This window comes from Phyllobates terribilis, unplaced genomic scaffold (genome assembly GCF_046119375.1).
Source record: "Phyllobates terribilis strain yellow unplaced genomic scaffold, ASM4611937v1 Scaffold_14__1_contigs__length_39327217, whole genome shotgun sequence".
Classification (NCBI taxonomy): domain Eukaryota; kingdom Metazoa; phylum Chordata; class Amphibia; order Anura; family Dendrobatidae; genus Phyllobates; species Phyllobates terribilis.
In genome coordinates this window covers 27757843-27783478 of record NW_027362774.1, presented here as the reverse complement: position 1 = coordinate 27783478, position 25636 = coordinate 27757843, and the positions used below count along the sequence as shown (strand labels likewise).

The 25636-nt window shown below is 45.8% G+C and overlaps 1 protein-coding gene across 1 annotated transcript in view; it reads left to right on the top strand.

Moving 5' to 3' along the window:
* The window catches only part of LOC141175954 (carbohydrate sulfotransferase 5-like), a 46169-nt gene extending 20739 nt beyond the window's left edge, over nucleotides 1-25430 (top strand). Inside the window, exon 2 of the mRNA XM_073659943.1 lies at nucleotides 23823-25430. Within this exon, the coding sequence (XP_073516044.1) occupies nucleotides 23844-25004 (1161 nt within the window). The 5' untranslated portion in view covers nucleotides 23823-23843 and the 3' untranslated portion in view covers nucleotides 25005-25430. The remainder of the gene's footprint in view (nucleotides 1-23822) is intronic.
* The last annotated feature ends 206 nt before the right edge of the window (nucleotides 25431-25636 follow it).

Below are 25636 nucleotides of genomic sequence, written 5' to 3'. Positions count from 1 at the left end.
CTGTCCACCAGCCCCGTCACTATCTTACTATTCACTGACATCTTACAGTTTCTGTAAGGGTCGGGCGAGCAGTACTTCCCGTAGTCCCTCTCGAAAACCTAAGATGAGTGCCTATCGTACTGACACCTCTTCAGCAAGGACTTCACTCTGGAGATCTCCTCGCGGCTACCTCCAGTCGAGACAAGATGCTCGAGTTTCCTCCTCAGGCTCTGATACAGGCGATCCCTGTTCAGGTTTCTGAGGTTCGAGAGCTGCCGGAAGAATCTCGCCACCCGATGTTTGAACATCTCCCACCACTCTGACTTAGTGTTACTTAGGCCCAGCAATGGTACCTGGCTCTGAAAGAATTCCTCAAAAGACCATCTTACAGCTTCTTCCTCAAGGAGTGACGAATTCAGCTTCCAATAGCCTCTTCCCATCCGAGGAGTCTCTGTAACGTTCAGAGAAAACATAATCAAACAGTGATCGGAGAACTCCACCTCCACAACCGACAACGGTGAAGAGACGGCCTCCTCCTTCAAATAAAACCTGTCTAGCCTAGACCTGCACTGACTACCTCTAAAAAAGGTGAATCCCGTGTCGCCCAGGTTGTGCCGGATGTGGACATCCACCAGGCGAGCCTCACTCACTATCCTGTTTAACGCGACGCAGTCATAAGCCAGCCGGTCTCCGGAACCTCCTCTATCACAGGATCTCGTGACACTGTTGAAATCCCCTCCAAAGACCACCTGCCGACTTGAAAATAAAAAAGGTTTGATCTTCAGGAAGAAACATTTGCGGTCCCACTTGGACTGGGAACCATAGATGTTAATGAGCCGAAGCTCTTGTCCCCCCATGGAGACATATAGGATCAAGAATCTCCCCATTTCTAATTCGATCACTCGTCTGCATTCAACCGCTGCGCAAACGCGTAAAGCAAAGGACTAAGAGGACAGCCCTGATGGACACCGGATCCTACCCCGAAAGGTCGTCCAATCTACCCATTCACCAGAGGGAAAGTCTCAGCCCCTGCATACAAGGTCTTAAGCCAGTCCATAAACCCTCCAGGCAGACCATACCTCAAAAGAGTGGACCAGAGGTACTCGTGGTTAACCCGATCAAAGGCTTTTGCCTGATCCAGGTCAGCAAGAACCCCTTCCAGAGGCCCGCCCTGCCTTGCTCCACGGCCTCTCGGACACCTAGAACAGCACTAAAAGTGCTACGGCCAGGAACGCAACAGTGCTGAACCTCCGAAAGGAGCCGGGGTGCAAACTTCACCAGCCTGTTGAAAAGTATCTTAGCCAAAATCTTCCTGTCCACATTGAGAAGTGCTATGGGACGCCAGTTCTCAATGCGTGACGGATCCTTACCCTTTGACAAAATGATCAAAGCTGACCTCCTTAATGATCTCGGCAGAGTGCCCGAGGAGAGACACTCGTTAAACACCTGAGTCAAGAGGGGGACCAAAGAGTCCCTAAAGGTCCTAAAGAACTCGGATGTTAAGCCATCCGGACCTGGCGACTTTTTGGGCCTAAGCCCATCGATCGCCAGTCTCACTTCCTCTTTGATCGCTTCTGCCAAATCGCCCAGCGAGAAGTCAGCCCCTGGCTCAGGAACGGATTCAGCCAGGAAAGCCGACATCCCGTCACGATCAAGCTCCCTCCTTCCCAAGAGGTGCGAGTAGTAGGAACTGACGACCTCCAAGATCCCTGATCTGGACCTTCTCAGGGACCCCGTACTGTCCACCAGCCCCGTCACTATCTTACTATTCACTGACATCTTACAGTTTCTGTAAGGGTCGAGCGAGCAGTACTTCCCGTAGTCCCTCTCGAAAACCTAAGATGCGTGCCTATCGTACTGACACCTCTTCAGCAAGGACTTCACTCTGGAGATCTCCTCGCGGCTACCTCCAGTCGAGACAAGATGCTCGAGTTTCCTCCTGAGGCTCTGATACAGGCGATCCCTGTTCAGGCTTCTGAGGTTCGAGAGCTGCCGGAAGAATCTCGCCACCCGATGTTTGAACATCTCCCACCACTCTGACTTAGTGTTACTTAGGCCCAGCAATGGTACCTGGCTCTGAAAGAATTCCTCAAAAGACCGTCTTACAGCTTCTTCCTCAAGGAGTGACGAATTCAGCTTCCAATAGCCTCTTCCCATCCGAGGAGTCTCTGTAACGTTCAGAGAAAACATAATCAAACAGTGATCGGAGAACTCCACCTCCACAACCGACAACGGTGAAGAGACGGCCTCCTCCTTCAAATAAAACCTGTCTAGCCTAGACCTGCACTGACTACCTCTAAAAAAGGTGAATCCCGTGTTGCCCGGGTTGTGCCGGATGTGGACATCCACCAGGCGAGCCTCACTCACTATCCTGTTTAACGCGACGCAGTCATAAGCCAGCCGGTCTCCGGAACCTCCTCTATCACAGGATCTCGTGACATTATTGAAATCCCCTCCGAAGACCACCTGCCGACTCGAAAATAAAAAAGGTTTGATCTTCAGGAAAAGACATTTGCGTTCCCACTTGGACTGGGGACCATAGATGTTAATGAGCCGAAGCTCTTGTCCCCCCATGGAGACATCTAGGATCAAGCATCTCCCCATTTCTAATTCGATCACTCATCTGCATTCAACCGCTGCGGTCTTAAAAAGGACCGCCACCCCGCTATACGGCTCGGCCGCAAGAGACCAGTAGGAGGGCCCATGCCTCCACTCCCGCCTTGCTTTATGCAAGGTTGATATATTGGTCAACCTGGTCTCCTGCAAAAACAAAATGTCGGCGTCAAGTTGGCCGAGAAAATGAAAGGCCGTGTACCTTGCCGCATCTGACTTTATGCTGCAAACATTAATAGTTGCCAGCGTCAACGGGGTGGGTGCCGCCATCATGATTGATTGAATTAGATAGCCTTTTTCTTCCCACCACTGACAGTCCCAACCTCTTCCTCCGATAATGACGGGTTTTTAGTGCGCTTAAGACAAACAGACTCATCCATTCTCTCCTTACATACATTCTTGCCCTCGTCTGGTGGTCCTGGGTTAGTCGTCCCCCCAGAGGGCTTTGTATTTGCCCCCCGAGAGGAAGACCCAGCCATCTCCTGAGCCCCAACCACCTTGTCCGCAACCTCCGGCCCTGGGTCCCCACTTCCCCCCTCCAGAGGGAGGTCCTGGAGAGCCCCGAACCGGTTGGAGAGATCCACCAGAGGGGGGCTGCTGAACCCTCCAATGGCGCTTGGATCACGGCCAGAGAGTCAGAGGGGTCGCACTCCAAAGAGGCAGCTCGAGACCTGGTCCCCCTCCTACCTCTGGCCGTTTTTCTGTTACCCTTTTTCTTTTTCTGTGACCACTCCCCCTCTCCCTCATCTAGACTGTCACCAGAAGAGGGTTCCTGGGAAGACGTGGCGTCCTCTCGCTCTTCCCTTTCAAGTCTCTTGACTTCCTCGTTCAATTCACTGTCTTTACGATCCTCAGCTGCAAGTGAAGTACCTGGGTCAGAGTTTAGGGACATTACTCCCTGCCCCCTGTCCCCACGGCGCTTCTCCTGCCGCCTGATGGTGGATGGCGGCAGCTTGCTCCTCACCGGTTCCCTGCCTCCCCCGCCCCTACTGGTCCCTTCACCGGCAAGATTAGTTCCAGCTTTCGTCTGTCCCGCACTCGCCGCTTTCAGGACCGCATTGGCGAAGGAACGCGGACAGCGACTGAACGGGTGACCGAGGTCACCACACAAGTTACACCTAATCCTGCGACAGGCAGCAGCAAGATGACCAAGGTCCCCACACAGTGCGCATTTCTGGGTGGTACACTGCGCACTGAAGTGTGTGGGGCTACCGCACCTGTGACAGACCTTAGGCTGCCCCCGGTAGAAAATCAAGATCCTATCCCTCCCCAAAAAGGTTGAGGAGGGGATATGGGTAACAGTGTTTCCCGAAACCTTCAATCTCACCATGAAGGTCCAGGCCCCTGACTAGATACCATGGTCATCCAGATTCTTTTCGGGAATATTGGTGACCTCTCCGTATCGACTCACCCAGGTGGTAATGTCCATACAGGAAAGCGACTCGTTACTAGTCAAAACGGTCACTTTCCTGACTGAATCTTGGCGGGTTATTGCCAGGGGAAAGAGACCATGCCATTCAGGGCGACTCCGAGCCAGCTCATGGCGAGACCAGAAAAGCTCAAGGCCCTCCGGTCTCACGAAGCTGACATCGAAGTAGGAGGTCCCGTAGGGATGGATCAAGGCAAAGATGTCATATGCCGCAAAGCCCATCCCCAGCAGGAGCTCAACCACCTTCGACCTATCAGGACAGGCATCCTTGCTTACCCACTGGAGACGGACCACGTTCCTACGGTTACTCCTCTGCCCCGTTGTCGGCAGAGACCAGACAGTCTCTGCCCCTCTATCTCGGAAGGCTGAAAGACCATGTCTCTCTATCCAGAAAGACAGATCAACCTCCCTCCCCTCTACAGTGATGGAGCTCTCCCCTCTCCTCAGGGCGTCCAGGAGCTGCTGTTGCAAGTCACCATCCCCAGGGCCACCAGACGAGGGCGCACTACTAACCCCAGCACTGACAGCTCCTGAATTGCTTTGGGCTGAAGCCCCCGCCAATTCTGGGGGGGCAGCGGGACCAGCGCCTACTTCCCCCCCACCAACACCAGTGCTGCTCCCACCATTCACTCCACTACTACTCACACCATTCGCAGGACCATTACTCCCATCATTCACTCCACTACTTCTCCCACCATTTGCTGCATCACTACTCCCACCATTCATTACACCACTACCCCCAGCATTTGCTACACCACTACTCCCACCATTCCCACTACTCCCAGCATTCATTCCACCACTACCCCCACCATTTGCTGCATCATCATTCACTGCACCACTACCCCCACCATTTGCTGCATCATCATTCACTGCACCACTACTTCCACCATTCCTACTACTCTCACCATCTGCTCCACCATTACTCCCACCATCTGCTCCTCCATTACTCCCATCATTCACTGCACCACTACTTCCATTCCCTTTACTTGTCACCCCATTACCTCTGCTGTTCTCTGCACCTTCCACAGTCACCTCCATTCCTTCCTCCCTTGTGTCTGGCGTCTCTGCACTCACACCTGCTGGGACGGGGGAGGGGAGCACTTCCAGAGACTCCTTTCCCTGCAGCACCACACCCGTTTCCCTTTGGTTGCTGCTGGCTTTCTGCAGGTCGTCTCCTGGAGCGCCCCGCCCCCCTACTGGAGCATTTTGGTCCTTGTGCTGGGCAGACTGTTTTCTCGGCACCTCTGCCCGCCCTGCACCCACAGACTTTGGGGTCTTAGTGTCCTTTTTGGGCGCTGGGGCACACTGCCCCCCTGTCGCAGCAGTGTGCCCAGTGTTCCTTGCAAATGTGTTTTTCACATCCCTTCCTGCCCCCCCAGCCCCGGTGATAACCGGCTTAGCCGCAGAGGGCAGGGAGGGAAACTCCACAGACCTTCCTATGTCCGGCGCTGTGAGTACCTCCACAGCCTCGCCCCCTGCACTGTTCCCCGCACAGATGGCAGCATCACCGGACATCCTTCTCCTCTCCCCACCTTGCCTCTGCCTCGAGCCCACTGCAGAGCCCGTGCCTTTAGGTTTGGTGGGGTTTAAACAGAAGGTGGCAGGCGCAACATCAGACATTGGTACATACTTGTAACTCACCACCTCCTGTGCGGCTCCTCCGGTCTTCCTCTTCCTCCTCTTGGTCTCCTCCACTGGTTTGTCCTCACCGAAAGAAAACTTTGTCAGGTCCACTGGGGACTCCAGCAGTCGGATCTCCCTCAGCAGTCCTCCTTCCTCTTCCTCCCCCGACACTCCAGCCTCTGCTGTCAGAGTCCTCTGCCCTGCAGGGAGAACACTGGAACTCTGGCTCTGCCCCTCACTGGCTCCAGCAACTGAAACTCCAGTCACCTCTTCATCCTCCCCCTCCTCTTCACTAAGGACGCCGGCTGGCGGTTCTCCTGAGGTGTTTAACCCCTTCATTTCTGAGAACCGCCGCTGGTTCTTAAACCTCTCCAGGAAGGGACCTGCGCTTTTCTCAATCCCCTCCCGGAGGAGCACTGACCTGACCACCTCGTCTCTGAAGGCTTTAAACCTCTGGGAGGTCGCGGGTCTTTCCTTGTTGGACGCCCGGGTGTTCAGGATCCGGGCCTCCCTCAGCTCCTCTTTCAGCTGGGTTAGTGCTTTGCCGGCATCCTCGTACTCTCGCAACGTGACGACCACTCGGGAGGAGAAGGAACTTGTGGACTCGCTGGAGCTCATCTCTCACCAGGATCTTGCTGGGCTCTTGTTCCTGGGGCCTGGGGTGCCCCGGTCTCCCTCTCTGGGCTGGCGGTGAACAGTCTCGGGGTTGGAGCAGGTGGATGTACTCTTCCTCACCCTTACTGATCTCCTCACTCCCTCCTGGGCCGGTTGTTGAGGCTCCTTCTCCCCCGCCGGCATAGACCGGGGGATAGGAGGCTGGGAAGCCATGCCGGCCTCCCAGTAGGCCTGCCTCTCCCTGGGGAGAAGAGAGGCAGACGACGACCCTCCTCCTGGAAGTGCTTGAGCTCAGGAGGCAGGTGCTACTCTCAGCACCACTCCTCCTGTCCTGTGTGTATACACTGCACAGTACCACTCCTCCTCTCCTGTATATATACACTGCACAGTACCACTCCTCCTGTCCTGTATATATACACTGCACAGTACCACTCCTCCTCTCCTGTATATATACACTGCACAGTACCACTCCTCCTCTCCTGTATATATACACTGCACAGTACCACTTCTCCTGTCCTGTATATATACACTGCACAGTACCACTTCTTCTATCCTGTATATATACACTGCACAGTATCACTCCTCCTATCCTGTATATACAATGCACAGTACCACTCCTCCTGTCCTGTATATATACACTGCACAGTACCACTCCTCCATTCCTGTATATACACTGCACAGTACCACTCTTCCTGTCCTGTATATATACACTGCACAGCACCACTCCTCCTGTATATATACACTGCACAGTACCACTCCTCCTGTCCTGTATATATACACTGCACAGTACCACTCCTCCTGTCCTGAATATATACACTGCACAGCACCACTCCTCCTGTCCTGAATATATACACTGCACAGCACCACTCCTCCTGTCCTGTATATATACACTGCACAGCACCACTCCTCCTGTATATATACACTGCACAGTACCACTCCTCCTCTCCTGTATATATACACTGCACAGCACCACTCCTCCTGTCCTGTATATATACACTGCACAGCACCACTCCTCCTGTATATATACACTGCACAGTACCACTCCTCCTCTCCTGTATATATACACTGCACAGCACCACTTCTCCTGTCCTGTATATATACACTGCACAGTACCACTGCTCCTGTCCTGTATATACACTGCACAGTACCACTGCTCCTGTCCTGTATATACACTGCACAGTACCACTGCTCCTGTCCTGTATATATACTGCACAGTACCACTCCTCCTGTCCTGTATATATACACTGCACAGTACCACTCCTCCTGTCCTGTATATATACACTGCACAGTACCACTCCTCCTGTCCTGTATATATACACTGCACAGTACCACTCCTCCTGTCTTGTATATACACTGCACAGCACCACTTCTCCTGTCCTGTATATATACACTGCACAGTACCACTTCTCCTGTCCTGTATATATACACTGCACAGTACCACTGCTCCTGTCCTGTATATACACTGCACAGAACCACTGCTCCTGTCCTGTATATACACTGCACAGTACCACTGCTCCTGTCCTGTATATACACTGCACAGTACCACTGCTCCTGTCCTGTATATACACTGCACAGTACCACTCCTCCTGTCCTGTATATATACACTGCACAGTACCACTCCTCCTGTCTTGTATATATACACTGCACAGTACCACTCCTCCTGTCTTGTATATACACTGCACAGAACCACTCCTCCTGTCCTGTATATATACACTGCACAGTACCACTCCTCCTGTCCTGTATATACACTGCACAGTACCACTGCTCCTGTCCTGTATATACACTGCACAGTACCACTGCTCCTGTCCTGTATATACACTGCACAGTACCACTGCTCCTGTCCTGTATATATACATTGCACAGTACCACTCCTCCTGTCTTGTATATACACTGCACAGTACCACTCCTCCTGTCCTGTATATATACACTGCACAGTACCACTCCTCCTGTCCTGTATATATACACTGCACAGTACCACTCCTCCTGTCTTGTATATACACTGCACAGTACCACTCCTCCTGTCCTGTATATATACACTGCACAGTACCACTCCTCCTGTCCTGTATATATACACTGCACAGTACCACTCCTCCTGTCCTGTATATATACACTGCACAGTACCACTCCTCCTGTCCTGTATATATACACTGCACAGTACCACTGCTCCTGTCCTGTATATATACACTGCACAGTACCACTCCTCCTGTCCTGTATATATACACTGCACAGTACCACTCCTCCTGTCCTGTATATATACACTGCACAGTACCACTGCTCCTGTCCTGTATATATACATTGCACAGTACCACTCCTCCTGTCTTGTATATACACTGCACAGTACCACTCCTCCTGTCCTGTATATATACACTGCACAGTACCACTCCTCCTGTCCTGTATATACACTGCACAGTACCACTCCTCCTGTCCTGTATATACACTGCACAGTACCACTGCTCCTGTCCTGTATATACACTGCACAGTACCACTCCTCCTGTCCTGTATATACACTGCACAGTACCACTCCTCCTGTCTTGTATATATACACTGCACAGCACCACTCCTCCTGTCCTGCATATATACACTGCACAGTACCACTGCTCCTGTCCTGTATATATACATTGCACAGTACCACTCCTCCTGTCTTGTATATATACACTGCACAGTACCACTCCTCCTGTCCTGTATATATACACTGCACAGTACCACTGCTCCTGTCCTGTATATATACATTGCACAGTACCACTCCTCCTGTCTTGTATATATACACTGCACAGTACCACTCCTCCTGTCCTGTATATATACACTGCACAGTACCACTCCTCCTGTCCTGTATATATACACTGCACAGTACCACTCCTCCTGTCCTGTATATATACACTGCACAGTACCACTCCTCCTGTCCTGTATATATACACTGCACAGTACCACTGCTCCTGTCCTGTATATATACATTGCACAGTACCACTCCTCCTGTCTTGTATATACACTGCACAGTACCACTCCTCCTGTCCTGTATATATACACTGCACAGTACCACTCCTCCTGTCCTGTATATACACTGCACAGTACCACTGCTCCTGTCCTGTATATACACTGCACAGTACCACTCCTCCTGTCCTGTATATATACACTGCACAGTACCACTGCTCCTGTCCTGTATATATACATTGCACAGTACCACTCCTCCTGTCCTGTATATATACACTGCACAGTACCACTCCTCCTGTCCTGTATATATACACTGCACAGTACCACTCCTCCTGTCCTGTATATATACACTGCACAGTACCACTGCTCCTGTCCTGTATATATACATTGCACAGTACCACTCCTCCTGTCTTGTATATACACTGCACAGTACCACTCCTCCTGTCCTGTATATATACACTGCACAGTACCACTCCTCCTGTCCTGTACATATACACTGCACAGTACCACTCCTCCTGTCCTGTATATATACACTGCACAGTACTACTCCTCCTGTCCTGTATATATACACAGCACAGTACCACTCCTCCTGTCCTGTACATATACACAGCACAGCACCACTCCTCCTGTCCTGTATATATACAATGCACAGTACCACTCCTCCTGTCCTGTATATATACACAGCACAGCACCACTCCTCCTGTCCTGTATATATACAATGCACAGTACCACTCCTCCTGTCCTGTATATATACACAGCACAGTACCACTCCTCCTGTCCTGTATATATACAATGCACAGTACCACTCCTCCTGTCCTGTATATATACACAGCACAGTACCACTCCTCCTGTCCTGTACATATACACTGCACAGTACCACTCCTCCTGTCTTGTATATACACTGCACAGTACCACTCCGCCTGTCCTGTTGTCGGAGAGGCGTCAGTATTGGTTTAGTATTTTCAATATTACTATGGCCAAATAAAAATAAATATTGGAAAACCTGTTTAAATGGATTATCCTAAGTAATCCTCTCTCCTCTGGATAGGGGATAACTGTCCAATCGCTGGAGATCCGACTGATGGGACCCCCATGATCCAGAGAATCGGAGCTCTGTAGAGCACCATGTAAATGGAGCTGTGGCCGATCATACTATATACTGTATACTGCGTTCAAAGCGCTGCCAATACTGACCGTGTGCACAGACCCTTATAGTATGTGGGCTGGTGGGGTTTGTGCGGCTGGGCTGCTTTTATGACCCAGTCCGGACTTTTATGTATGCAAATCGCAGTGATGTGAGGTTACCAGTAAATTATCTTTTTTAGGCCACGGCCCCACTATCAGTATTTGGTCAGTATTCGGTCAGTATTTTTTCTCAGGAGCGGGTGATAAATGCAGAATTGGTGACTTGTTTCTATTATACCTTTTCTCTGATTGTTCCTCTCCTGGTTTTGGCTCCTGAGAAAAAATACTGACCAAATACTGATAGTGGGCCATGGCCTTAAAGTATCTATTTTATTATCCTAGCCCTAACCTTAGTTGTACATTAGAAAGAAGTAAATCAAGTCCGCTCAGACCACTGGGGTGTGGTGCAGTGTCAGCCTCGCTCGGATCCAGCCAGAGCAGCCTGGTTCATAGACCAGAAAGGGGGAGCTCCGGCACTTACATTTCAGGGCATAGAAATAGTATATAGACCTATCCGGGGGTGGGGACCATAGGCGTAAACTGCTAAATAGGGAATCATATTGGATTTTTATGTTAGAAACCCGAGTGCCCTTTGGATTGAATCTCAGGCAGGATCTGATACTACAATATGAATGACGGTTTTGTTCACAGCTTGGACATGGTCTATCTCTAGCTTTTATATTTACTCTATATTTGTGCCACAAATATTTTTTTTTTCTACATGTCAATGGTATCAATTCTAGAGGATAATAATATACTGTTACTAACGTTTTTATTTCACTTTTGTCTGTGGTAATCATACTGACCTCAGAGACTAATGAACACATGATAACGAATATCTTTAATTACAACCCATATGTTCACTAGTCCACAGACCATGATTAAGACTAGGGCGAGACACGTGTGCTTCTTCTGTGCACCAAGACTTATTATGGTGGTAGCAGCATTTTTTAATGGCTTCATTAAAAGCTATGTTTTATTCAAGTTTATAGCCTGATACGCTGGATCATTCTTCTTATCTTCTGAACTTAGTTGTACATTGTTATATTATTCTACATTTTTTTTATATATCTATTATATTATCCTAGCCCTAACCTTAGCTGTACATTGTTATATTTTTTTTTTACTATTTTTTTTATGTACTGTATCTATTTTAGTATCCTAGCCCTAGCGCGAACCTTACTTGTACATTGTTATATATTTTTTTGCTATTTTTTTATGTATCTATTTTATTACCCTAGCCCTAACCTTAGTTGTACATTGTTACATTTTTGTTACTATTTCTTTATATAAATATTTTATTACCCTAGCCCTAACCCTAGTTGTATATGTTACTATTTTTTATGTACTGTATCTATTTTATTACCCTAGCCCAAACCTTAGTTGTACATTGTTACATTTTTATTTCTATTTCTTTATCTATTTTATTACCCTAGCCCAAACCTTAGTTGTACATTGTTACATTTTTATTTCTATTTCTTTATCTATTTTATTACCCTAGCCCAAACCTTAGTTGTACATTGTTACATTTTTATTTCTATTTCTTTATCTATTTTATTACCCTAGCCCAAACCTTAGTTGTACATTGTTACATTTTTATTTCTATTTCTTTATCTATTTTATTACCCTAGCCCAAACCTTAGTTGTACATTGTTACATTTTTATTTCTATTTCTTTATCTATTTTATTACCCTAGCCCAAACCTTAGTTGTACATTGTTACATTTTTATTTCTTTATCTATTTTATTACCCTAGCCCAAACCTTAGTTGTACATTGTTACATTATTTCTTTATCTATTTTATTACCCTAGCCCAAACCTTAGTTGTACATTGTTACATTTTTATTTCTATTTCTTTATCTATTTTATTACCCTAGCCCAAACCTTAGTTGTACATTGTTACATTTTTATTTCTATTTCTTTATCTATTTTAATACCCTAGCCGATAACTATAGCCCTAACCCTAGTTGTACATTGATATATTTTTTTTACTATATTTTTAATGTATCTGTTTTACTTTAGCCCTAACCTCAGTTGTACATTGTTAATTTTTTTTTAATATTTTTTTTCTATGTATTTTATTATCCTAGCCCTAACCTTAGTTGTACATTGTTATCTTTTCTACTATTTTTTATGTATCTGTTTTATTACCCTAGTCCTAACTAGGTTTTTGGAGTATGATATAGGGGCAGAGACCCTGATTCCAGCGATGTGTCACTTACTGGGCTGCTTGGTGCAGTTTTGATAGAATCCCTGTTTTTCTCTGCTACAGATCTAGCAGAGCTTGGAATGCTGAGCTGTGTATAACCCCGCCCACATCTCTGATTGGCAGCTTTCTGTGTACAGTGATTTGTCAGAAAGCTGCCAATCAGTGGTGGAGGCGGGGTTACACCGACAAGCCTGACTGGTCTGCATGTGAAACCTAGTCCAGCAGTGATAATATCCTGCTGATAAAATACTAATTGTATTGAAACTACAAGACACATCCTAATAACTGCCACATCCCTGGAATCCGGGTCTCTTGCCTTATATTATTCTGCTCTTAGAATAAATATCAAAAATCCTGCTGCCAGATTCGCTTTAATATAAGGGATGATATTGATTTCCTTAGCTAAGGTGAGTCATTACTACATTAATTGTATGACACCTGTATAATTTACTGGCCCGACTAAATATATTTGCATTTTATAGGTATTTATGATGGAATATGGATATTTTTCTAATTTTGATGATGTCACTCATTTTCGCTCTCAAGCTCAGTTGTGGTTAATGGCCAGCTACTGCCCCCATGTGGTTATATTGGAGAACTACAACTGCATTATTCCAAAGCACGTGAAGAATCTCGCTGAGTGTGACATTCCTAGTGGTACGCAAGGATTACTCATGCAAAGGTCTGACTTAACATGTCGTCGGGTGTCAGAAAATACCTGACGTAGATAGAAAAAAAGAATCCCTAACGCATATAATGCACCCACTCAGAACTGGTTTGTACATTGTCCTGGGATCACAGATTAGGATCTCTGTGAATACATAGATGTGCGGAGGTGACAGTGTCTCGAATCAGTTCTTTGTTCCCAAATGTCAGGTTTTATGTGAAAAAAAAAAAAAAAGTGAAATTGATTTTTCACTACTATTTGGACCTAAGTGCATCTTGCCCATTAAACTTGTCTAACAAGCTGCTGAGACTGATGATTCAATGTGAAATATCTCATCGCTGCCTATTTTCCATCTTGTGATCGGTGGATCTCCATGGTTCCGGCTTTAGAAAATGCCCAAATCAGCGGCTAGTAACAGACAATACACAGAGATGTACGTCTGCCATTAGAATGAACTGGTGACTGTAACATATGGACGGGACAGTGCAATCAGAGCAATGGCTGTTCAGTTACCAGTTGGAAATGTCACTGCCGCACCCTATTCTCTATAGGATACCCTTTATATTGAATATCCTCTCATTTTTATACATGGATATTTATGTAAGTGTACACACTAATCATAGAACAATCTTTATTAACACATGTAGCGACCTTCACCCTATCTTCACCCCAGTGGTAGCGGAAATCATCACAATTACCTTTAGTTAGTAGAAAGGTACTAAGTTTCAGTCTTCAATTATTCATTTCATTTTTCAGACTCCTGATATAGTTTACAACCTAATATGAGTTTTAGATTGGTTTCTTGTTGGAGTGTCTCTCTCTGTAATATAGGCTGGATGTGAGCACTCTGCATCTTTCCCCGTAATATAGGCTTTATCTGAGGTCTGTGTGTCTCTCCTAGGCATATAGGCTGGATTTGAGGTGTATGTCTTTCTCCCAGTAATATAGGCAGGATATGAGCTCTGTCTATTTATCCCAGTAATATAGGCAGGCAGGATGTAAGGTCTGCATGTCTCTCCCAGTAATATAGAAAAAAGAGAGGGGTCGCTCACTGGTCTATTCGGGTGCTCTGAAGAAAAGAGTAATCTCAATTGCAAAAAAGAACTTCGGCACTCCATACATGAAAATATAAGAAATATTGTATCTAGACTAATGTCACTTTGAAAAATGAAGGTTTTTTGCGCATAATTTGGCCAATTTATGTGTGCCCATCAACCACGACAAGGTCACCTTCGTATGATGGGAAACTACGCTACGCTACCACTGGATATGCCACTCTTGGGCTGTAAGCCTGTATGGACAATATGTCTCTGCTTGGGCTTTTAACCTACAATGTATGGGCTGGTAGAGCTAGTTAAAACCACCTGTGACTGAATGGGAGGGACACATGGTCAGAAAAAAGGCTGTCAAACTTCTAATAGTGTGAACACGTACCTGCTGCAATGCTCCAGGAGCGGGATCCCAAAAATGATTAATAGAAAAAAGAGAGGGGTCGCTCACTGGTCTATTCGGGTGCTCTGAAGAAAAGAGTAATCTCAATTGCAAAAAAGAACTTCGGCACTCCATACATGAAAATATAAGAAATATTGTATCTAGACTAATGTCACTTTGAAAAATGAAGGTTTTTTGCGCATAATTTGGCCAATTTATGTGTCTCCCAGTAATATAGGCTGGATGTAAGGTCTGCATGTCTTTCCCAGTAATATAGGCTAGATGTAAGGTCTGCATGTCTCTACCAGTAATATAGGCTGGATCTGGATGTGAGGTCTGCATGTCTCTCCCAGTAATATACAGTGGGTACGGAAAGTATTCAGACCCCTTTAAATTTTTCACTCTGTTTCTTTGCAGCTAGTTGGTAAATTCTAAAAAGTTAATTTTTTTTCTCATTAAGGGACACTCTGCACCCCATATTGACTGAAAAAAAAACAGAAATGTAGAAATTTTTGTAAATTTATTAATAAAGAAAACTGAAATATCACATGGTCATAAGTATTCAGACCCTTTACTCGGTATTGAGTAGAAGCCCCCTTTTGAGCTAGTACAGCCATGAGTCTTCTTGGGAATGATGCAACAAGTTTTTCACACCTGGATTTGGGGGTCCTCTGCCATTCTTCCTTGCAGATCCTCTCCAGTTCCGTCAGGTTGGATGGTGAACGTTGATGGACAGCCATTTTCAGGTCTCTCCAGAGATGCTCAATTGGGTTTAGGTCAGGGCTCTGGCTGGGCCAGTCAAGAATGGTCACAGAGTTGTTCTGAAGCCACTCCTTTGTTATTTTAGCTGTGTGCTTAGGGTCATTGTCCTGTTGGAATGTGAACCTTCAGCCAAGTCTGAGGCCCAGAGCACTCTGGAAGAGGTTTTCATCCAGGATATCTCTGTACTTGGCCGCATTCATGTTTCCTTCAATTGCAACCAGTTGTCCTGTCCCTGCAGCTGAAAAACACCCCCATAGCATGATGCTGCCACCACCATGTTTCACTGTTGGGATTGTATTGGGCAGGTCATGAGCAGTGCCTGGTTTTCTCCATACATACCGCTTAGAATTATCACCAAAAAGTTCTATCTTCATCTCATCAGACCAGAGAATCTTATTTCTCATAGTCTGGGAGTCCTTCATGTGTTTTTGAGCAAACTCTATGCGGGCTTTCATATGTCTTGCACTGAGGAGAGGCTTCTGTCGGGCCACTCTGCCATAAAGGCCCGACTGGTGGAGGGCTGCAGTGATAGTTGACATTGTGGAACTTTCTCCCATCTCCCTACTGCATCTATGGAGCTCAGCCACAGTGATCTTGGGGTTCTTCTTTACCTCTCTCACCAAGGCTCTTCTCCCACGATTGCTCAGTTTGGCTGGACGGCCAGGTCTAGGAAGACTCCTGGTGGTCCCAAACTTCTTCCATTTAAGGATTATGGAGGCCACTGTGCTCTTAGGAACCTTGAGTAATCCAGAAATTATTTTATAACCTCGGCCAGATCTGTTCCTTGCCACAATTCTGTCTCTGAGCTCCTTGGGCAGTTCCTTTGAGCTCATGATTCTCATTTGGTCTGACATGCACTGTGAGCTGTGAGGTCTTATATAGACAGGTGTGCGCCTTTCCAAATCAAGTCCTATCAGTTTAATTAAACACAGCTGGACTCCAATGAAGGAGTAGAACCATCTCAAGGAGGATCACAAGGAAATGGACAGCATGTGGCTTAAATATGAGTGTCTGAGCAAAGGGTCTCAATACTTATGACTGATATTTCAGTTTTTCTTTTTAATAAATTTGCAAAAATTTCTACATTTCTATTTTTTTTAAGTCAAGATGGGGTGCAGAGTGTACTTTAATGAAAAAAAAATGAACGTTTTAGAATTTACCAAATAGCTGCAATGAAACAAAGAGTGAAAATTTTAAAGGGGTCTGAATACTTTCCGTACTCACTGTAGGCTAGATGTGAGGTCTGTGTATTTCTCCCAGTAATATAGGCTGAATGTGAGGTCTGTGTGTCTCTCCCAGTAATATAGGCTGGATGTGAGGTCTGTGTGTCTCTCCCAGTAATATAGGCTGGATGTGAGGTCTGTGTGTCTCTCCCAGTAATATAGGCTGGATGTGAGGTCTGTGTGTCTCTCCCAGTAATATAGGCTGGATGTGAGGTCTGTGTGTCTCTCCCAGTAATATAGGCTGGATGTGAGGTCTGTGTGTCTCTCCCAGTAATATAGGCTGGATGTGAGGTCTGTGTGTCTCTCCCAGTAATATAGGCTGGATGTGAGGTCTGTGTGTCTCTCCCAGTAATATAGGCTGGATGTTAGGTCTGTGTGTCTCTCCCAGTAATATAGGCTATGTAATGCTGGTGGGTGTGGACCCACTGTGCCATGGGTCGGGCTTACCCTGGAGGGATATATACCTAAAAAAAAAAGGGAAGTAGATACACCCAAATGATAAAATCTAGAAATCTTTATTATTCACTTATTAAAAAGTAACAATAAAATTTTAGTAAATGGGGATAAATAGAGAGCAGAGTAAAGCCAGGGCTGACATAGTCACAATGAGTACATAATGTACAATACAGGGGAATCCAGATAGCAACAAAAAAATCACAAAGCAAGGTCACCATAATATAGTAAGGTCATCTAGTGGGCGAATAGATAAATTACCGAGTTTCATGATAAAAGACACTATTAATGCATTAAAGTGCAGTGGAAAAAAACTACTAGAGGGTAAGAGATGTAGAAGTTCTTACTATATATACACAATGCAAATGCAGGTGGAGAAAGGATAATTCAGATCTGAAAATCAAACAATAAATAGAGTATGAAGTTACTAGCTGCACATAATGTCAAGGATAGCTAAGGTGCAGAGATATAGTGCATAGGAGAATAGTACAATTAATAAAATGTCCAGTGATTATCAATGATTGAAGCACATAATAAAAGCACTCAAAGCTAGCAAATAAACGTGCAAAAAAGCACGTGCAAACAAGGACAAAGTGAGGTAGAACACTAGGAGCAGCAAAGGGTGGGCACAGAGAATAAAGTACAGTTACAGAAGGGAGGGATCCATACAATGGTTGCATAGGTAGATATACAATAGTGTTAAAGGATACATGTATGAGACTGTGTGAGCTCAGGCAAGGAGCCCCGACGCACGTTTCGCTGTTGCTTTTTCCTGGGGACTTTTGAAGATAAAAGTTTGGCTCTGTGGGTGAAATTTATAAGCTGCTTCTGTGGGGTTACTCTACCCCATGCTCTGTGGGTGACATTTTTAGTTGGACTGCCAGTAGCAAACTTCACGGTGGACCACCAGCTTGATCCAAGATCTTACTACCAGCTTTTGGTTAGCGTCTGCTTGCACACTACTGGAGATGAAATTTTGGAGCTATGGGGGAAATGTGAAAACTAGTGTTGAGCCACCCCCGTAGTGTTCGGGTTCGGTTCGGTTCGTCGAACACCGGGATGTTCGAGGAACTGTTCGTCGAACACCTTAGAACACCGTCGAACACCGTTAAAACCAATGGCAGGCAAACAAAAACACATAGAAACACATAGAAAACACCTTCAAAGGTGTCCAAAAGCTGACAAACTGCTCAGAAGACGCTTTCTTTAAAAAAGCCGGCCGGCAATTCAGCAGCGGCATACACCGGTACCCGACAATTTAGACAAGAAGGAATAGAGCCTCACACATAGATTAGATAGATAGAAACATGTCAGTCACATATATATGAAGTACAGTGACAGTGTTGCTTACTGTACTTGTCATTTAGTGTAAAGGATTTATTAAAAAATATAATAGTGTTTTCATGCACCGTCTCTTTAAAAAAGCCGGCCGGCAATTCAGCATCTGTACCCGACAATTTATAACAGAAAGATAGAGCATCACACATAGATTAGATAGATAGAAACATGTCAGTCACATATATATGAAGTACAGTGATAGTGTTGGTTACTGTACTTGTCATTTAGTATTAAAATAAAGGATTTATTATTAAAAAAAATTGGCGTGGGGTTCCCCTTAATTTTAGTCTCTAGCGGAGGTTAAGCAGACAGCTGGGGCAGATGTTTGAAGCCTGGGAAGGGGGTAATACCCACGGAGCTTCCCAGGCTACTAATATGAGCCCCCAGCTGAATACATAGCCTTTACTAGCTATTAAAATGGGGGACCCCCCCAAAAAAATGACGTGGGGTCCCCCCTAATTTAATAGCTAGCAAAGGCTAGGCAGACAGCTGGGGGCTGATATTAATAGCCCAGGAAGGGTGCCATGAATATTGGCCCCCTCCCAGGCTAGAAACACCAGCCGTCAGCCGCCCCAGAAATGGCGCATTCATAGGATGCGCCAATTCTGGCACTTAGCCTCGCTCTTCCACGCTGCCCTGTAGCGGTGGCAGGGGGTAATAGGGCTGGGGTTGATGTCAGCTTATAATGCCAGCTGACATCAAGCCCAGGTTAGTAATGGAGAGGCGTCTATAAGACACCCCCATTACTAACCCCATAGTCAAAGTTAAAAGAAAACACAAACACCCAGAATAAAGTCCTTTAATTGAAATAAAGACACAATCCTTTATTGTTCTAAATTAAACCATACTTACCATCACGCCCATTCCAGCTGAAGCCAACGATCTCCTGCAATAAAAGAAAAATAATAAAGCAACATCATCCTTACCTTTCCATGGTTCCCACGACAGCTTCAGCTCTGCTACATCGAGAAGACAGGCTGGACCGCAGCAGAACGCTGCCATCCAGCCTGTCATCCCGCAGACACTGAGAAGAGCAGGCATGCTTGTGCTCCTCAGTGTCTGGCTGTGACGGCATCCAGATGAGCCGAGGTCATGTCCAATGAACTCAGCTCACCTCCTGCACGTCACTGACAGCGTGGGAGAATTCTCCTGCACTCAGCGCTTCAGCGTGAGAATTCTCCCACGCTGAAGCGCTGAGTGCAGGAGAATTTTCCCACGCTGTCAGTGACGTGCATGAGGTGAGCCGAGTTCATTGGACATTAACTCGGCTCATCTGGATGCCCTCACAGAGAGACAATGTGGAGCGCAAGCAAGCCTGCGCTTCTCAGTGTCTGCGGGATGACAGGATGGATGGCAGCGTTCTGCTGCGGTCCAGCCTGTCATCTCGATGTAGCAGAGCTGAAGCTGTCATGGGAACCATGGAAAGGTAAGGATGATGTTGCTTTATTATTTTTCTTTTATTTCAGGAGATCGTTGGCTTCAGCTGGAATGGGCGTGATGGTAAGTATGGTTTAATTTAGAACAATAAAGAATTGTGTGTTTATTTCAATTAAAGGACTTTTTTCTGGGTGTTGTGTTTTTTTTAAATACTTTACTAGAAATTCATGGTGGTCATGTCTAATATTGGCGTGACCCCATGAATTTTGGGCTTGGGGCCAGCTGATAATGCCAAGCTGGCCCTAACCCCTTTATTACCCAGTGAGCCACCGCATCAGGGCCCTGGATGAGTTGGGTACAGCGCCAGAAGATGGCGCTTCTATGAACGCGCCATTTTCCGGGGTGGCTGCGGACTGCAATTTGCAGCGGGGGGGGGGGCCCAGAAAGCTTGGGCCTCCCTGCGCTGCACATTCCAGCCCCCAGCTGCATAGTTGTACCTGGCTGGACACAAAAACAGGGCGAAGCCCCACGTCAATTTTTTTTTAAATTATTTCAGGAAATTCATGAAATAATTAAAAAAAAATTGATGTGGGGCTTCGCCCTATATTTGTGTCCAGCCGGGTACAGCAGGCAGGAACGGGCTGCCCCCAACCACCAGCTGCCTATTTGTACCTGGCCGGACACAACAATATAGGGAAGGCCTTTTTTTCTTAATTATTTCATGAATTTCATGAAATAATTAAAAAAAAAATACGTGGGGCTTCGCCCTATTTTTGTGTCCAGCCAGATACAACTAGGCAGCTGGGGGCTGGAATCTGCAGCGCAGGGAGACCCAAGCTTTCTGGGCCCTCCCAGCTGCAAATTGCAGTCCGCAGCCACCCCGGAAAATGGCGCGTTCATAGAAGCGCCATCTTCTGGCGCTGTACCCAACTCATCCAGGGCCCTGGTGCGGTGGCTCACTGGGTAATAAAGGGGTTAGGGCCAGCTTGGTATTATCAGCTGGCCCTAAGCCCAAAATTCATGGGGTCACGCCAGTATTAGACATGACCGCCATGAATTTCTAGTAAAGTATTTAAAAAAAACACAACACCCAGAATAAAGTCCTTTAATTGAAATAAACACACAATTCTTTATTGTTCTAAATTAAACCATACTTACCATCACGCCCATTCCAGCTGAAGCCAACGATCTCCTGCAATAAAAGAAAAATAATAAACCAACCTCATCCTTACCTTTCCATGGTTCCCACGACAGCTTCAGCTCTGCTACATCGAGATGACAGGCTGGACCGCAGCAGAACGCCGCCATCCAGCCTGTCATCCCGCAGACACTGAGAAGAGCAGGCTTGCTTGCGCTCCACATTGTCTCTCTGTGACGGCATAAAGATGAGCCGAGGTCATGTCCAATGAACTCGGCTCACCTCATGCACGTCACTTACAGCGTGGGAGAATTCTCACGCTGAAGCGCTGAGTGCAGGAGAATTTTCCCACGCTGTAAGTGACGTGCATGAGGTGAGCCGAGTTCATTGGACATGACCTCGGCTCATCTTTATGCCGTCACACAGAGACAATGTGGAGCGCAAGCAAGCCTGCTCTTCTCAGTGTCTGCGGGATGACAGGCTGGATGGCGGCGTTCTGCTGCGGTCCAGCCTGTCATCTCGATGTAGCAGAGCTGAAGCTGTCGTGGGAACCATGGAAAGGTAAGGATGAGGTTGCTTTATTATTTTATTTTTATTACAGGAGATCGTTGGCTTCAGCTGGAATGGGCGTGACGGTAAGTATGGTTTAATTTAGAACAATAAAGAATTGTGTCTTTATTTCAATTAAAGGACTTTATTCTGGGTGTTTGTGTTTTTTTTAACTTTGACTATGGGGTTAGTAATGGGGGTGTCTTATAGACGCCTCTCCATTACTAACCTGGGCTTGATGTCAGCTGGCATTATAAGCTGACATCAACCCCAGCCCTATTACCCCCTGCCACCGCACCAGGGCAGCGTGGAAGAGCGAGGCTAAGTGCCAGAATTGGCGCATCCTATGAATGCGCCATTTCTGGGGCGGCTGACGGCTGGTGTTTCTAGCCTGGGAGGGGGCCAATATTCATGGCACCCTTCCTGGGCTATTAATATCAGCCCCCAGCTGTCTGCCTAGCCTTTGCTAGCTATTAAATTAGGGGGGACCCCACGTCATTTTTTTGGGGGGGTCTCCCATTTTAATAGCTAGTAAAGGCTATGTATTCAGCTGGGGGCTGATATTAGTAGCCTGGGAAGCTCCGTGGGTATTACCCCCTTCCCAGGCTTCAAACATCTGCCCCAGCTGTCTGCTTAACCTCTGCTAGAGCCTAAAATTAAGGGGAACCCCACGCCAATTTTTTTAATAAATCCTTTATTTTAATACTAAATGACAAGTACAGTAACCAACACTATCACTGTACTTCATATATATGTGACTGACATGTTTCTATCTATCTAATCTATGTGTGAAGCTCTATTCTGTCTGTTATAAATTGTCGGGTACAGATGCTGAATTGCCGGCCGGCTTTTTTAAAGAGACGGTGCATGAAAACACTATTATTTTTTTTGATAAATCCTTTACACTAAATGACAAGTACAGTAATCACTGTCACTGTACTTCATATATATGTGACTGACATGTTTATATCTATCTAATCTATGTGTGAAGCTCTATTCTTTCGGTTCTAAATTGTCGGGTACCGGTGTATGCCGCTGCTGAATTGCCGGCTTTTCATGTTTCACTGTTGGCACTGTTCCCATCGATTTGGGCAATCACTGTAATGCCACAACCACCATGGCTGTGGCATTACAGTGAGTGGCAGACAATCCCTGCATGATTGGTGCTCTAAATAGCACCAGACATGCAGGACACGCTTTTGGTGCACGAACAGTTATCGAACATAACCTCGAACAGCCGAATTTTTTGCAAATCGTTCGGGTTCGTCGAACAACTCGAACACCGCCCAAAACAGCTCGAATTTGAGATTGGCGAACAGTTCTAGTCGAACACCGCTCATCTCTAGTGAAAACATGCTCTGTGGGTGAAATTTTTAATAAGATTATGTGGGAGTACTCTGGACCATGGTCTGTGGATGAAATTTTGAATTAGATTCTTTGGGGGTACTGTGCACCATGCACTGTGGGTGACATTTATTATCAGCTTCTGTGGGATAAATGTGAAAACAATGTCATTGGGTGAATTTTTTAACTGGACTGCCAGTAGCAAGCTTCGCTGCGGACCGCCAGTTCGATCCAAGATCATACTACCAGGTTTTCATCGGCGACATTTGTAACGCACGCTACTGGAGCAGACATTTTGGAGCTGTGGGTGCACTGTGCTCCATGCTCTGTGGGTGACATTTTCAACTGGACTAGAGGTAGCACGCCTCAGTCTCTGTGAGGGCACTGTTAAAATTTTAATGTTATTCATTTACTTCCTATTCATTTCCTTATCCACATTTGTTTGCAGGGCAATTGTCCTGCTCTTTCCCCCTTTTTCTTCGTTTTGCAGCCCCCTAGCCCTTACTCTGACCATTTTGCAGCACTGAAGTTCGGGTCCCCATTGACTTATATAGGGTTCGGTGTCCGATGTCAAGTTACTGGAATTTTTTAAAAGTCTGTCCGAACATCCACGAGTTTGCTCATCACTTTTCACTATGTCTACCTTCCAACTCGGATGTAGAAGTACAGTGAAAAAATATTTCTAGACTGGAGAGCATTGCTTGGGAGAGCATAGGAAAATTTAGGAGTCCGACTGGACATCATCAGTCTCCTTATTGCAGAACATTGACCAGTCACATAATCTGGAAGAGAGCAAGCCATCAATGTTCTAGTGTTGTAGCCTCGGAGGCTTATTTGTGAATTTCGTTAATATAAGGATTGACCTTTTTCCTTGTGTGGCACCATCGGTAGTGTCAGTTTGCTGCGTGCTTCAAACCTCCATAGATAATTAATACATTGTTGTCTTCCTTCTTTCTCCAGTGATCTAAGAACGTGGACATCATGGTCAAGTTAAGAATTAATGGCTCTGTGGCTACGGGACTTCTGGTGGTACAAACTGTATTTCTGCTCGTATTGTACTCAAGACAGAACATTCACTTCTCAGATACAGATGGCAAGGAGAAAGTCCACCTTCTCATCCTTTCCTCCTGGAGGTCGGGGTCTTCCTTTGTTGGACAGATCTTCAGTCAGCACCCGGATGTTTTCTACTTGATGGAGCCTGCCTGGCATGTGTGGGTGACCATGTTTCAGAATGGTGCCAAGGTTCTCCACATGGCAGTGAGGGACCTAGTAAGATCTGTTTTCCTGTGCGACATGTCTGTTTTTGACTCCTACATGCCAAAAGCAAGGAACGTTTCTACCCTCTTCCAGTGGGCTGTCAGCAGAGCCTTATGTACGGTCCCGGCTTGCAATTCTTTTCCCCGTGATGAGATCACTAATGAGATCAACTGTAAGACTCTATGTGGAAAATATCCCTTTTACAACGTTGAACAAGCCTGCAACATGTATAGTCATGTGGTTATAAAAGAGGTCCGCTTCTTTGACTTGAAAGTCTTGTATCCCCTTCTTACTGACCCATCACTAAACTTGAAGATCCTTCATTTGGTTCGGGATCCTAGAGCAGTGGCAAAATCCCGGGAGCAGTCAGTAAAATCATTTCTGAGAGATAATGGGATTGTCCTCAACACCAATGGGACCCAAGTAGACGACTACAAATATCAAGTGATCCAGGAAATCTGTCGAAGTCATGTCCAGATCTATGAAACAGCGGCCTACAAAGCTCCCAGTTTCCTCAAAGACCGATACATGCTGATGAGGTACGAGGATGTGGTTCGAGACCCTTTGCGGGAGATCTCCGAGATGTATAAATTTGCTAAATTGAAACTTACTGACAAGCTAAAGACGTGGATCTACAACATCACTCATGGCCGGAGTTCTGGAGACAAGAAGGAAGCCTTCACAATCACATCTCGCAATGCCGTCAACATTTCTCAGGCCTGGAGGAACGTCCTCCCATTTCAGAAAGTGAAAAAGATTCAAGATGTTTGTAAAGGGGCCATGAACATGCTAGGGTACCAACTTGTAGACTCTGAGGAGGAGCAGAAAGACTTAAAGGTGGAAGTCGTGCAGCCGAGGAAACAGAATCAATTCAGCTGGACATAGTTTCAACCCGTGAAGTGACTTTTGCACTTTTAAAGTTTTTAGTTTATAATTTTTTTATATTTATTAATTTTAACTTAAAGGACTGTGAAAATCAAGTTTTCTTTACTGGTTTAGAATAGTAACAAAAAGGATCAAACACGAACGGTAAATGCAGGAACTAAATACTAAGCTATTTTCAGTAAACTTATTTAATTAATTCTCATTATCATGTATAAATCTAAAGATGGTTTTAGTTTTATATTTTTGTTATCAAGGAAAATGTATATATGTAATAGGTCTAAGCACATGAAATAAAATGCAACATTGATTTAATGGTTGTTCGCATGTGATTATACTAGTTATATTCCTGTACATAGGGGCAGTATTATAGTAGTTAGATTCTTGTACATAGGGGGCAGAATTATAGTAGTTATATTCTTGTACATAGGGGGCAGTATTATAGTAGTTATATTCTTGTACATAGGAGCAGTATTATAGTAGTTATATTCTTGTACATAGGGGGCAGTATTATAGTAGTTATATTCTTGTACATGGGGCAGTATTATAGTAGTTATATTCTTGTACATAGGGGCAGTATTATAGTAGTTGTATTCTTGTACATAGGAGCAGTATTATAGGAGTTATATTCTTGT